General features: G+C 38.1%; 1 protein-coding gene across 14 annotated transcripts in view; it reads right to left on the bottom strand.

The window, feature by feature from the left end:
• Positions 1-14,782, bottom strand: part of ATP8B4 (ATPase phospholipid transporting 8B4 (putative)) — a 268,475-nt gene that overhangs the window by 120,672 nt on the left and 133,021 nt on the right. For all 14 annotated transcript variants that reach the window (XR_007152769.1, XR_007152768.1, XR_007152767.1 and 11 more), the window contains one exon: positions 6,824-6,896. Coding sequence is in view for 11 of the 14 variants with exons in the window: in XM_047861372.1 (XP_047717328.1) it covers positions 6,824-6,896 (73 nt within the window). In the remaining 3 variants the exon portion in view is untranslated. The remainder of the gene's footprint in view (positions 1-6,823; positions 6,897-14,782) is intronic.

The following is a 14,782-nucleotide window of genomic DNA, read 5'->3' as shown; positions in this document are numbered from 1 at the left end:
ACATGGAGCTCTTTATCTTCTTTACTATCTACAATATTATCTTTTACTTTTGTAGTCCCAAAATAAAAATCCAAAATGGCTCATGGAGTATGAGTATACTTATAGGAAAATAGGTTTGATACAGACAAGAATCAGGATGGAGTTGTAAAAATGAAAATGTGTAAGACTGTAGGTGATATTTTTATTTAAAGTTTAAATTTCAGATCAAACAAATGCATGTTGAGTGTCTACTAACATGTATTAGATACATCTAAAACATGTTTTTAATAATTAACTATTTGAGAAGAATAAGAAAAGGATGGAAGAAAGGAGAAAAGGAGAATAATAATGATCATAGCTTTTACTTACTTTACTAATTTTTACTTTCTTTAGTCAAAAAAAAATCCTTACCTTGTATGTTTCACCCCTCACCCCCACAAATGAATAATTGCTTATAAACAGAACACTGACCATGTATTTTTTTCTAATGTAGAAAATGGCATGCTACCTCTCTATACTTTAGCAAGAAGCTTCTTTTTCAGTGCAGCTTACACAAATGTTTTAAAAAATCTTCCTCTGGAAATATTCAACTTTCTACTGTCTCACATATTTTTAAAAGTGAAAGAGGGCTTCTTTACAACAATTAGTGTGAAGCAAGTAATTCTGACTTGAAGCTATAGAATTTTAAATAACAAAGAGGGCAATGAGATCACCACATGGCCTCTCTGGAAGGGACTAAGGTGCTGCAAAAAATGATACGAGATGCCCTGATGGGTGAGAGAGCCAAAGCCCACCCTTGGTCAGTACTGGAGTTGAGGTCAGATTCATCTTTCTAGTTCTTTAATTTCTAAAGGTGATATTTCCAATTCAGGTAGCAGACGAATGCCTTTGTTTTAAAACAAAACCTTTACTGTTGTAAACACCTAAAAAATGAATGCCCTTCTTCTGGGGGGATGGGGACAGTAGAGGAAGAGAGGACACTCGTTCAAATGTTCAAATATGGTCATGTCCAGTAAGGGGTTTATTTCTACCACCAGGTAGGAAAATGAAAACAAAACGAGGTTACTGCTGTCAAGTAAAGGAGGAAGGTGTGCCTGGCTCCCAGGGTCCAAGTTCCGGCACTAATAAAGACCTTTGCAGTGTGTTTGTCTGACCATTTACTTGGTTCTTCTCATGCAAGCCAATCTCATTGCAGTAAGTGAATCACACTCTACATTTTCCCCTCCTGGTCCCAAAATTAAACTAGGAGCTCTGGAAGTTCAGCCCAAACATGTTTTAAAATTTCTCTTTAAGTGAGTAGTGAGGGTTCCTTGTCTGGAAAACAAAGGTAACTTCTGAATATGCCAGCTAATTAGCCATCACAGGCAAGCTCCTTTCCTTGCTTAAAATAGAATAAGCTGACATAAATTAATTTAGAATTCTAAGTATGAACAACTAGAGGTTATGCATCAGTATTAGGTACAACATTCTGTGGTCACTTCACTTCCAGCACCCAAGCCTGAAGACCCTAACTTAGGAAACCCAGGTTCAAGGCAGTTGGGATAACTTTTAATGGGGTAAGGAGCCAGCATATGGTAGTAATTAGGAGTGGAGTTAAAATCCAGATGGCCTGTGTTTAACTCCTAGCTCTCCTATTGGCAAGCTATTTGATGGCACTGTTATCTCATCTGTAAAATGGGAACAATAATAGAACACCCTGCCTTCCTTGAGCTAATGTAAAGACTAAATGAGCTAATCCTCAGGGAGCAGGAGGTATATTCATACTTCTAAATTATTATAGCAGTTCACCCATAAAAACATTGGCCCTTAGAAAAAGTTTTGTAGATGCCAAGTAGCTAGACAGACATAGAAAAATTCTGAAACAAAGTGAGATAATCAAGAGACACTACAGAGTTTTGGCATTTGAAGAACTCCTTTCTTCACTTATCCAAAGATTAAACCAATAGAACTATAATTATAGGAATCAGACCAAGATCAATGGAGATAAACACATCATCCTTGTTATTAATAAAGCTGCTGGAGAACAGGCTATAGGTCTGTGGGCCAAATGGGCTTGCTAATACTTGATCCCTGTTAGGTTCACCTAGCTGTAGATAAAGGGAGCTCTAAACTACCTGGACCTTCCAAGCACCTCCACCACAAGGATTTGCTTTTATAAAATTGTTGGAATGAAAGAGCAGGGCTGAATGTACTGTGAACACAGGCAGAGCCCAAAGAGAAGGGGAAGGAAGGAGGCTCTGGGTCATGGGCACCACTCCCTGCCCCCAAACCCAGCAATCACAGAAGTCACTCCTGGGAGAGGGATGTGGGCAAGGTAGTACAAAAAGCTGAAAAGATTATTTTGGTGCTGCCCCTCCAAGTGAAAATGTAAAGAACTGGATGTACAGAAGATGGAGAATAAGCATTCCCATCCCATCATGTAGCCACAATAAAAAGGCCACATCTGTGCCATCCAATCAAACAGCCCCAAGTCACATATAGCTATCTAAATCTAAATGTTTTTAAAAATCAAAATTAATTAAAATTTAATAAAATGTTAGGGGCACCTGGGTGGCTCAGTTGGTTGGGCGTCCAACTTTGGCTCAGGTCATGATCTCATGGTCCACAAGTTCGAGCCCAGAGCCTACTTCAGATTCTGTGTCTCCCTCTCTCTCTCTGACCCTCCCCCACTCAAGTTCTCTCAAACAAACATTTAAAAAAAAATTTTAATTGAAATTAAATAAAATTTTAAATTCAGTTCCTCAGTTGCACTAGTCACATTTTATGCACTCAGTGTCCACATGGGGCTGTTGGCTGTCACACTGGACAGCACAAATATACATTTCCGTCACTGCAGAAAGTTCTTTTTTTTTTTTTAAGTTTATTTATTTTGAGACAGAGAGAGAGGGAGAGAGAGAGGGAGTGGGGGAGGGGAGAGAGAGGGAAAATCCCAAGTAGGCTCTGCATTGTCAGCACAGAGCCTGCTGAGGGGCTGAAACCCACAAACTTCAAGATCATGACCTGAGCTGAAATCAAGACTCAGATGCTTAACCAACGGAGCCACCCAGGCACATCTCACTGCAGGAAGTTCTACTGGACAGTGCTGGGACACATGGATCACTGACTTCATGGAAATTTGTCTAAATGTGTGATTCATTTTAAACTAACGCTAATGAAACACCTATTGAACTGGTCTTCTTTCACCTGATGTGTGCACTTACACTTGCCTTCCATGCATCATTCCATAGACAGTTTTGCAAAAGCAAAGCAAGCACATGTACCATAACATAGAAAATATAACTAAATGAAGAATAAAGATGAGGGGAAATACAAATTAGAATATCAAGGCCAGAGGGAAAATTGGAGCACAGATAAGTTACCCAGGAGGTCCTATAGAGTTAGGAGATTTGGGACATATGTTTGATTTCTGCCTTTCTTGGATTCACCCCAAAGAATGTGATAAATGAACATACTAGAATATAGATTAGTGAACAAGTGATTTCAGTCTAATATTTATCCTTGTTAGAGCACATGCAGGGGGCTCTTTAAATACACTGTTTTTATGAATACATGAAGTGGGAATATGTCTAGCATTGCCACTGAAATATTCAATTGTAAATAAAATAATAGTTACATGTGTGGCACACTTTAATTTTTTCTAATTCCATTATAATCTAGTGCCATTCCTGGGACAAAGTAGTTGCCAAACATTTTTTTGAATGCACACATTTTAGAATTCCACATATGCCAGTGTTTTTAAAAAGTGAAGGTTAACCATCTAGTTGCACCAAAACTTTTTCACTGTAATCATTTTAATTGAATGCAGAACTAAATTAAATTACATGAAGACTTTTCTTCTTAAGCAAAGAATCCTGAATATATGTGACCTTTTCTTAGAGCACACAGATGTATATTAGTATCCCATTGAGCCAGAACACTCTGAATTTCCAAAGTTTATATCCATTTTCCCCTCTGTCTTCTCTCTTACAAAACACTGACATTTATTCATTCAGCCATCACTTGCTGTCTGCCCACCATGACCCAACATGGCACTAGGTGTGAGAGACCAGCCAGATCAATGTGCTCTTTGCCTTCAAGAATCCTGTAGTCATCTCAGTTCAGATAGAGAATTAGCACACAGGACTGGAAGGGATTTTTGGGATGATATAGTGGTCTGGCACCTTGATTGACACATGAAGAAACCATAGGCAGAGAAGATACAGTGCTGTCACTGAAGGAATGGAGCAGACTCAGTTCTAACCCAATTCACTTCACTGCCCTTACACTACACAGGTATCCTCAACTTTTTGAAAGTTTTCATTACACCACTTCATGAAAGAACTATATCAGTACTTGTTTTCACTAACCAAAAGAAATATGAAAAGGATTTTTACCTTTATGAAAAGAAGGAAAAGCATAAGTAGCATACAAGTTTGTAGTGAACGCTTACAGAAGTACTGTGCACCTGAGAGCAAGAGAGTCCCCACCAAGCTCCTTCTCCCAGAACTATCCTCAACATCTCAGTGTCTAGCCTCCAAAACTTTGAACTGTCTGTGAGCATTTGTGCTTTATCTTGACTTATTTTGTGCATCATTAGCAAGATGTGTCCTAAGGTATCAGAAAGGCCTAAGAGAGATTATTTTGGGGGCCTGGGAATACTCAAAAAAGTTTTCCATATGAATTAAGGGTAAGAGTCTTTGATTTGTGCTATATTGGCTTATTGAAGGTTTCACAGGACCGCTCTACTTTCAGATAACAAGAGATACCTGTATCTGTCTGCATCTTTCCTACAGGTTAGAACCAGCAGATGCCACTCCCTAGTGTATTGCTGCTAATCTTTAATGAGCTGGAAAATAAGCTGGATAAGCTAATTTGAGTTGCGTCTAATCTAACAACATGGGGCTAGGGGTGCCAACCCCCATTCAGTCAAAAATCCATGCAGTGTAACTTTTGACTCCCAAAAAACTTAACTATTAATACCCTATCAACCAGAAGCCTTAAGGATAACATTAACAGTCAATTAATACATATTTTGGTAGTTATATGTATTATTCACTATATGCTTACCATAAAGTAAGCTAGAGAAAAGAAAATGCTAAGAAAATCATGAGGAGAAAATACATTTGTAGTACTGTATAGTGTATATATATAGGGAAAAATATAAATATAGTGCATATATATATGTATGTGTGTGTGTATATATACATATATATATATATGTGTGTGTGTGTGTGTGTATATATATATATATATATATACAGAAAAAACCTACCAGTAAGGGCAGGGACAGGGGGGTGACCCACGCAGTTCAAACCCATGTTGATCAAGTGTCAATTGTAAACTGTGAGAACCTGGCATACCGTCCTACGTATAAGGAGCCTAGGCCACAGTATGTGGACTTTGAAACCTCTCTTTTGGCTGTGCCAACCCCTTTGTACTTATTTTTGGTTCTCAGCTATTTTCCAAAGAATCGATGTTGTCAGGGACATAAACACTTCTCCATTTAGCGGGTGAGCTCTTTGGTAAATGGTCTGACCACTGAGTAGTCTTCTTAACATAGGCTGTTCCAGAGGATCAGTATACGCAGACAGTGCATTAATGAAAGAAGACTATTTCTGAAAGTGAATCTTTAGGAGTCTCAACTGAGTTATTCTTATTTTAACATTTATTTTTGAGGGGGGGGGTGAGAAAGGGAGTGGCAGAGAGAGAGAGGGACAGAGGATTCTAAGGGGCTCTGTGCTGACAGCAGACAGCCTGATGCAGGGCTCAAACTCAGGAAAGGCGAGATCATGACCTGTGCTGGAGTTTGATGTTCAACCGACTGAGCCACCCAAGTGCCCCACAACTGAGTTATTCTTGTAAAGAGATCTTGGGGTCACTCCTTTTTCCTATGGGAAAATACCTCAGATTTAATGAAGGACACAACTTGATACATAAAACTGTACTGAACACAAATTTTCATAACTAATATGTATTTGACATAAAGACTACAATAACTTGAACTTTCAATCTCTCATCTGATTAGTTTTCTTGCCCTTCATTTAATGTGAGCTACAGTTCATCACATATATTTTAGTCATTGAAGTGACCCCTTGAATTTTATCAAGGAAATTGTAACATAGGAAGCTTGAGAATATAAATTATAGTACATTTGATAGGCAAAGCAAAATGTCATAAATAGCATTTTATTAGTTCAGACCAATAGAAATTTTTTATTGTGATTATTCAGGAAGAAGCATACATTTTTTTGTCCTCTGGTTATCTTCTTCAACTATATTGCAAATTAACAGTAATAATCCTATTATTAAGGGATAGTATTCAAAATATGTGAGAAATAACTGTTCTTAAAGTACTGGAGCATTTTAAAATCTTTTATATGAAATGATAGCTTCATTTAAGATCTTCTATGTCTATTGATTTAAAATATCACAAAGGAGGGGGTCTGGGTGGCTCAGTTGGTTAAGCATATGACTCTTGATTTTGGCTCAGGTCATGATCTCAGAGTTCCTAGGATCAAGCCCTGTGTTGGGCTCCACTTTGGGCATAGAGCCTGCTTAAGATTCCCTCTCTCCCTTACCCTCTCCCTCTGCCACTCCCCTCCTCTCTCTCTCTCTCTCTCTCTCAAAAAAAGAAAAAAGATCACAAAGGAAATAGACAAAGAGATAATCACTCAGGCTATCAAAGTAATTAATTAATATGTCTTTTTCAACATTTTATAATTGAGACTTTTTAGTAATACGTTCTGGTATTCTTTTCTTAACTATTATTAATTAGTACAGATTTACCAAATTTTCAAATATAAATACTTCAGTACATATGCTATTTTAACCTGAGATACATTCTTTAAATTGTACTAAATACTCACAGCAACAAACTGGTTATTTTCTAATTTAACGATGTCTCCCACTTTGACATTCATCCATTTTTCATTCTGCAGTCTAAGAACAAAAACAAAATAAATTTTTTAATTAACAAAGAAGAATCAAGGAAATGTATTTACAATAAAACATCATATAACAGAAGACTTTTCTACAATGCAAAATTCAAAGGACCTTATATAACTAAGTCTTTTAACTGAGTGATGTGGGAACTAAAGCCCAGAGAGGTCAAGTGATTTGCTCAAGGATACCCAGTGAGTTGGGGGTATCCCTAGGATTAAACCCAAGATGCCTAACCCTTGGCTGTGTGCTCCATGGTGTCACCACCCCATGGTGCCAGCTTTGTATACCAGCTATTAACTCTTGCTTGCATTTCCTTGGCCAAAACATCGGCTGGTTGGGCTGGGGGCAGGGGTGAAGAGCGGGTAGCAATAAATTTAGTCATTAGCATTCTTCTCAGACTCTACATTAATAAATATAGAAATAAAACATCACTGCCATTGTCTCAGAATTCTGTTTAACTGGAGGCAAAAGAAAGTGGTCCAAGGCAATAGCTACAATGCAAGTAAGAGGAAAAGAATAAAAATTTTGGAAAGGGCATGAACAACAATGGGGGATCAAAGCAGCCTTGTGAGACTGAATGAGAAAGAACACCTACCCATCATCCATAAGCCTGTGGCTGAAGAACAGGCTTGGTGGCACTTTCATAGCCAGGAGCAATAGCTCATAATTGAGAACCACCTAGCCAAGAGGCTGCACTGCTTTCTTTTAGGCTTATGTATATAATGGAGCCCCTAGTCTACCCTTCACCACGTTCAAAAGGACTTATGATAAAAAGCTATTGAATCTAGTTGGTTTGGCCCCTTGTGACACATTAGGAAGACAGGCCATCTGGAAACAGAACACCTGTGGCAGTATACCATGATGCTAATCACTCCATCTGAAATTCTCTGAAACATAAACCAGCTTTGTTTTCCAAGTTGAAAGCCTTCTCCACACTTCTTTCCCAGAAATCCCCTTTTAAGAGAGAAGGCTGGGATGAGAAGGGCAGGTTCCCCAACAAGTTAAGGTGGGCAGGTTAATTTCATTGTGTGGTATTTTACAAAACAACCTAATTTACTTGTTTTATACGCTGGAAAACAGTTTTAAATATTTATACAACTGTGAAATATGCCTCACACTATCAACCCTGCTGGGTCATTTGGCTTAAACACTCAAAGAATTTTTCTTTAATACGGATCCAAGTACATGTTGTTCTGGAAAGTTTTCAATTGGAGCATTTTCATCTCTAGCCAGAATTCAATCGTTTTTCCAATACCATACTTTTCTGCACTTTATCTACTTCAAGAACAATGGAGAACACATGAAGTCCTTCTAAATCTCATTTTGTTTATTTTTACAGGTATGGATTATGTGCTGATTTATTTCTCCTGGATACTACCTCCTTTGGAGCATGAGTGGCATTTCTCAGGGGACAGTATCTCAGATAAAAGCTTATGTGAATGGACTGAGATGGAGACCACGTCTTTATTTATGGAAAATGCACTGCTACTGAATTGCCCTGAAGTGTCTACTGAAAGTGCATCTGCTTTGAGGGGAAGCTCAGATGATATGAAGTTTCATTTCCAAACTCTTATTCCTCCATCCTATCTACTAAATCTCTAGGAAGGACTGTACCCTAACTCTTCCACCCAAATAGATAATCAACCAAAGTAAAAAGGGAGCTCTATGGGATACCTTACACATTTCAAAATGCACCTTTGATAGTTACGTATGAACAGATAGATAGCAAAAGCCACTATTTGGGAGAACAAACCAAAACCTGAGTTTTGGGGGGTTTTTTTGAATTCTAACTTGCTTTTCTCAAGTTCAGTATCTTATTACATTTAGTTCTTATATTTATAGAAGTATCTTATATTTAGGTATTAAATATTACAGTATCTTACATTTATTTAGTTCTCTCTATAGAACTAAAGCAATTGGAAAGAAATTATTGTAAGTGTGGTGTTATCTATGGGAATTACTTGAATTAACTGAGACACTTGGAAAAATACTAGAACAAAATCTCTTTAAGAAAAAAATTTGCAGAGGCACCTGGGTGGCTCAGTTGATTGAGCATCTGACTTTGTCTCAGGCCATGATCTCACTGTCCATGAGTTCGAGCCCCGCGTCAGGCTCTGGGCTGATGGCTCAGAGCCTGGAGCCTGTTTCCGATTCTGTGTCTCCCTCTCTCTCTGCCCCTCCCCCATTCATGCTCTGTCTCTCTCTGTCCCAAAAATAAATAAACGTTGAAAAAAAAATTTTTTTTAAATAAAAAAAAAAAGTAAATGTTAAAAAAATTTTATTAAAAAGTTAAAAAACAAATTTGCAGAACCCCAGAGTATGCAAAGAATCACTGATACGATAAACATGAAACTTTATCAAAACCATATGGAGAAAGATAAAGCAGAGCAAAATATCTTCCCTCATGCCAGGTGCTCATGCCTTTCCCCCCTCACACGTACCTGCACCCCTACCTATATTTTAACCTCTACTTTCTCACATACTAAATAGTTCCAAAAGTAGAAAAACACTCAGATTATTTACTAATATCTTGCTAAGATCTGACTATTAATCTACCAATGTCATCTGACAGGCAAAGAAAGCAGAAAAAACCTGAACACCACATATGAACCCAGGATCCTTTATCTCACCCAAGTCCTCTTTTTCTCTCTTGCCACCTGTGTGCCCTGCGTGCCCTGTGCCCAAAACATGTATCTATCAGTCTCTCTGAGTTCCTCTTCCCAGAAGTCCCCTTTGTTATTCCAGATATCTTCCAACACCTGCTCTACCTTGACCACCTACCTTTCTCTACTTACCCCAATGGAAAGTTCTCCCCTAAAAAGGAGCATTCCAAATATTTTGCTTCCAAAGTCTATATTTAACAGTATTTGAGACCTTAAAAACTTTCTGGTATGTATATGTGCAAATTCCACAGGACACAGTATCATTTCTGCAGGCCATGGGCTATAGGAAACCTTCACCAGGCAAAAATGCAGGTTGGCACAAAATTTTTCTGAACTTGAAGCAAAATATTGTTGGCAAGGTACATAATCATGGGGGAAATTTCCTTGAAAGAAATATTATCCCAAACTAATTAGCAACCTGGCAAGAAACAGCAAGCAGTATCCGATGCTTATTTCATCAATAACCCCAACAACAGACACAGACCTATGTGTCAGATTTGTGGACAGCACCCTGCCAAGAAGACAGCATAATCCTTCCCAAGTGAGCTTATGACAGAAAGCCATCTTATGACTTAAAACAGTTAACAGAAAGTAAGTGAAGAATAAAAGGAAGAAGAAGAAAATGGATTGTTTTAGGGAGGAGAAGTAATACTCTACAGATCCAATTAGAGTTTTGTGAGAAAAGGGCATGGGATATTAGTAAACAACAGGCTATGTGTGGTATCTTGGTTAAACCCTTTATTTGAATGTATATGTCGAAAAATCTGGTAAGTGTATAGTACAATCAAGGAGGGAGGGGTTTAATATTATTTTTAATATTATTTCCTATTCTATCTTGGCAGATAATTATAACTACAATTAACTAGGATATCAGAGATATGTTTCAGTGAGCACTCAGGGTCTTAGCTATCCAAACTTACTGAAACTTACAGTATCCAAACTTACTGACCAAGTATAAACTGATAAAGACCTGAAAATAAATTTAAATCATCTATATGTTAAATCCCACCATTTTTCTTGTCCTACCTACTACAACCACCACTGATAACACATCAAAGACATACCAACAAGACCAGAGGGGCAGACCGGAAGATTTAATTTAAAGCTCATCTTCAAAATATTTCTAAACTTCTTCTAAGATGTTAGCTTGTATAGTGATTGCATTTCGTCATCATCCTGAAACAATGAAAACAGACACTCCCCTGGCTCTCCATGTGTGGTGCAGCTGTTCTGGGGCTCGTGTTTGGAGCAAGCTTGCATCACAGCTCTGTGAGGGGGACACAGGATGGCCTCATGGGCTGCAAGGAAGATATCTGGGTCCACAGACTTGGCTATTACCTTTGTCAGGGAAAGCCCTTCTGCTCTCATAAAGGAATTAAAAAATATGAATATTCTGAGAGCAAGTTAATTCATTTAATTGCACTGAATCCAGAAATTCCAAGATTTTTAAATAAGCTTCCATTTTCATATCATTACATAATTATCTCACATTTTGAAATGACATAATCTAATTAATGCATCTTTGAATCAGGCTTTTGTAAAATAGATGTGGTAATGGTATAGACTTTACCTTAGTAAACTCACAAGCTGATTGCTAAATATAAGCCAAAATTAAAGAAAAAAATTCATAAAATTTCAATTCCAAAGTCACCATAAAACATATGAAGTTAAACTGCCACTGAATGGCAACTAGAATTACTTTGAGGAAGGAATTTTTTTTAAATACACCCACTAACTATATACCTATTCTCAGAACATCAGATAATCTGAGCTCTGAGAAAAGATAGTGAGAGATAGCAACTGTATTTAGTAACTATTAATAAACTGTTCTGAATCTGCTTCCTCCTAATGTGACATACAGAGCTACTAGCTAGGCTATGCTGAGAAACTTCTTGAGAAAACACAATTCCAAGAGTGAGATAGTACCTACCATGTTCCCTGTTGTTGAACTATTGACTCTAGAGGCTAGAAATCAAGCATTTGCTTTGAGCAGAACATCTTAAGCTGACTGCTGAAGCTTAAGGGACATAAGGAGATCTTCAACAGGCTCCTCAATGTTCCTGTCATCTTTTCCATACTTTAATATTTCTGATTGCCCATTAGAGCCTGAAAAGAGAATTTCCTCAAAGCTATGAAAGACATGTTGGGGTACCAGAGAGATAAGATAATTAAGAAGGTCAATATAATTGACCTCCCCTAATTAACCAGTCAATCCACATCAATGATTTTGGTTCCTTCTTTAACCTCAAGCTCACATCAGACCTGTAACACACAAAAACATTCTTCTACCCACACAGACCTTGTTTTATTCACCAGTGTATCCTCAGGACCCAGCATAATGCCTAACTCACAGCAGGAACTCAAGAAATATTTGTTGACTGAGATACCTGGGGGGCTGAGTCGGTTCAACTTTTGATTTCAACTCAAGTCATGATCTCACAGTTGGTAAGATTGAGCCCTGCTTGGGTCTCTGAACTGACAGTAAAGACCCTGCTTAGGATTCTCTCTCTGCCCCTCTCTCTGCCCTTCCCCCACTCATGCACACATGCGCACATGCACAATCCAACCAGGACTGGAAACTGAGTCTATCTAACTACAAAGCCCATGCTCCTAATATATCTATATTTATTATTCTTTTTTTACTTCATTTTCAATGATTACTACATCTTGCCTATTTAGAAAGAGGATGGACCCTCAAGAGCTGAAGGGATTTAATCAAGAGCAATAGTATATACCACTGTGTATAAAAACAGCTGATCCCAAAATAGCTTGCGGACATGGGCCCCTGACATAATTTTCTCTCTCTTCTCAAGACAAATAAACATTTAAAAAATACAACATTTGCTGAATGATAGCATTTCCCCAAATGTCTAATAAGAATTATAGCAACCAGTATTTATTTAGTGCTTACTATATTCCAAGGACTGTGCTGATGCCTTCATATACAAGGTTTCCAAATAAAAATAAATGACACCCAACTAAATTTGAATTTCAGATAAACAAGTAATTTTTTCATATAAGTATACCTCCTACAATATTTGGAACATATGTATACTAAAATATTATCATTGTTTATCTGAACTTCAAATTTAACTGGACATCCTGTATTTTAATGTGTTACATCTGGAAACACTCCTTGTATATCTTCTTCCCTCATTTAATCCTGACAACAACCCTATGAGATAGGTACTATTGCTACTCCCATTTTATAGAATACAAAACTGAGGTTCAGAGAAATAGAGACATTTGCCTTATTTTGTAACATCAAAAATTGTAATGCCCACACACTTAGAAGTAGGCATTTCACTTTAAGCAACTGATCATACAAGTGTTCAAAGATGGATGTACAATGATGTTTACTGCAGTATTATGTTATAAACTATCAATGCCCATCAATAAGGATTAGACAGATGTGCCACGGTACATGTATTTAATTATGGCCCATCTACTCAATGGAAGGAATATAATTCAGCCACTGAGAAGATAGGTTGCATGCGTAATATAAAATATCCTCTAAGTTACATTATTAGGTTAAAAATAAGCACGTTCAGGGCACTACATATGCATGGTAAGATTCTAACTGGTTCGAAGCAAGGATATACCTACATAACCTCTATTCTTAAATACATGGAAAATTTCTTAAAAGAAATGCAAGAAATCATTCAGTGATTGCCACTAGAGAAAGAAAATGAAGAGGAAAATTGGAATGGAAGGGAGACTTCACTTTATGGTATACTTTTGTGTACAATTTGAATTTTTGGCATTACATAGATTGGTATTTTAAAGGTCAATTGGGGGGGGCGCCTGGGTGGCGCAGTCGGTTAAGCGTCCGACTTCAGCCAGGTCACGATCTCGCGGTCCGTGAGTTCGAGCCCCGCGTCAGGCTCTGGGCTGGTGGCTCAGAGCCTGGAGCCTGTTTCTGATTCTGTGTCTCCCTCTCTCTCTGCCCCTCCCCGTTCATGCTCTGTCTCTCTCTGTCCCAAAAATAAATAAATGTTGAAAAAAAAAATTTAAAGGTCAATTGGGGAGGAAAAAATTATAAGAAAACTCTTCCAAGGCCACATGTAAGTGGCAGAGCCAGAACTGGAACCCAAGTCTATCTAACTACAAAGCCCATGTTCCTAATATATCTATATTTATTATTCTTTTTTACCTCATTTTCAATGATTACTACATCTTGCCTATTTAGAAAGAGGATGGACCCTAAAGAGCAGAAGAGAGTTGATCAAGAACAATAGTACAGGGGTGCCTGGGTGGCTCAGTCGGTTGAGTGTCCGACTTAGGCTCAGGTCATGATCTCATGGCTCGTGGGTTCGAGCCCCGCGTCAGGCTCTGTGCTGACAGCTCATGGCCTGGAGCCTGCTTCAGATTCTGTGTCTCCCTCTCTCTCTCTGCTCTTCCCCTGCTCACACTGCTGTCAGAGCCGCAGGAGAGTAAGACATAAAGCTTGGCCCTGATCCTGTAACAGACTGGTGAACAGGATCTCATTACATTGAGAAGAAGCCTAATATTTGTATCTTTGGAATCTATTTATTTTGAAAAATGCAGATGTTTCCCTTCTTTTCCTCCCTTCTTATTCACACAGTGCTTATGCTGAGGCAGAGCCACACAGGGAGGTCTGAGATCAGCTGCTGAAGAGGCTTGCATACCAATTTGCCCAGGGGGAAGGGTGGGAGGAAGGAGAGATGATAAAAGATATAGTCCTTCAACATGGATAAATCAGTTCAGTGATTTGCTGAGAAAAAGTAATCAATTTTATAGATGTCCTGCCTAATTTATATAAATTTTTGCAGCTTCTATTGTGCATTATGTAGATGCAGAAACAGACACACAATTTAGCCTTCCTATTCTCAAAAGAAAATAATCAATTCACTAAGTTTCACCTGAACAATAAGCCTACTGAGAGTTGTACGAAAGTGTATTCTCTTTGATCATTTCCCTAAACTGAAACTTGTCCTGAATCAGCCTCCTAAGATCCTGTCTTCTGTAAATTCTTAGTAGGATTCTATTAACAGATGCCTAAGAGATGATGAGACCACAAGAAAGTCAGAAGAAAACCGTTTCCAGGAAGATGATTACAATCTTCTCTCACATATGAATGCTGAAGGAAATGCCTTAGATTGGCCATGGAGAAAACAGAGCTGTTTAGGTCTAGTCTGATTTCTGGGCAGCAGCTTCAGAAGGAAATCTGTGTGCAAGAAGTTTATAGTTAAGTTCTCT

The sequence above is a fragment of the Prionailurus viverrinus genome, chromosome B3 (assembly GCF_022837055.1).
Source record: "Prionailurus viverrinus isolate Anna chromosome B3, UM_Priviv_1.0, whole genome shotgun sequence".
NCBI lineage: Eukaryota > Metazoa > Chordata > Mammalia > Carnivora > Felidae > Prionailurus > Prionailurus viverrinus.
This window is presented reverse-complemented; position numbering and strand designations above follow the sequence as displayed.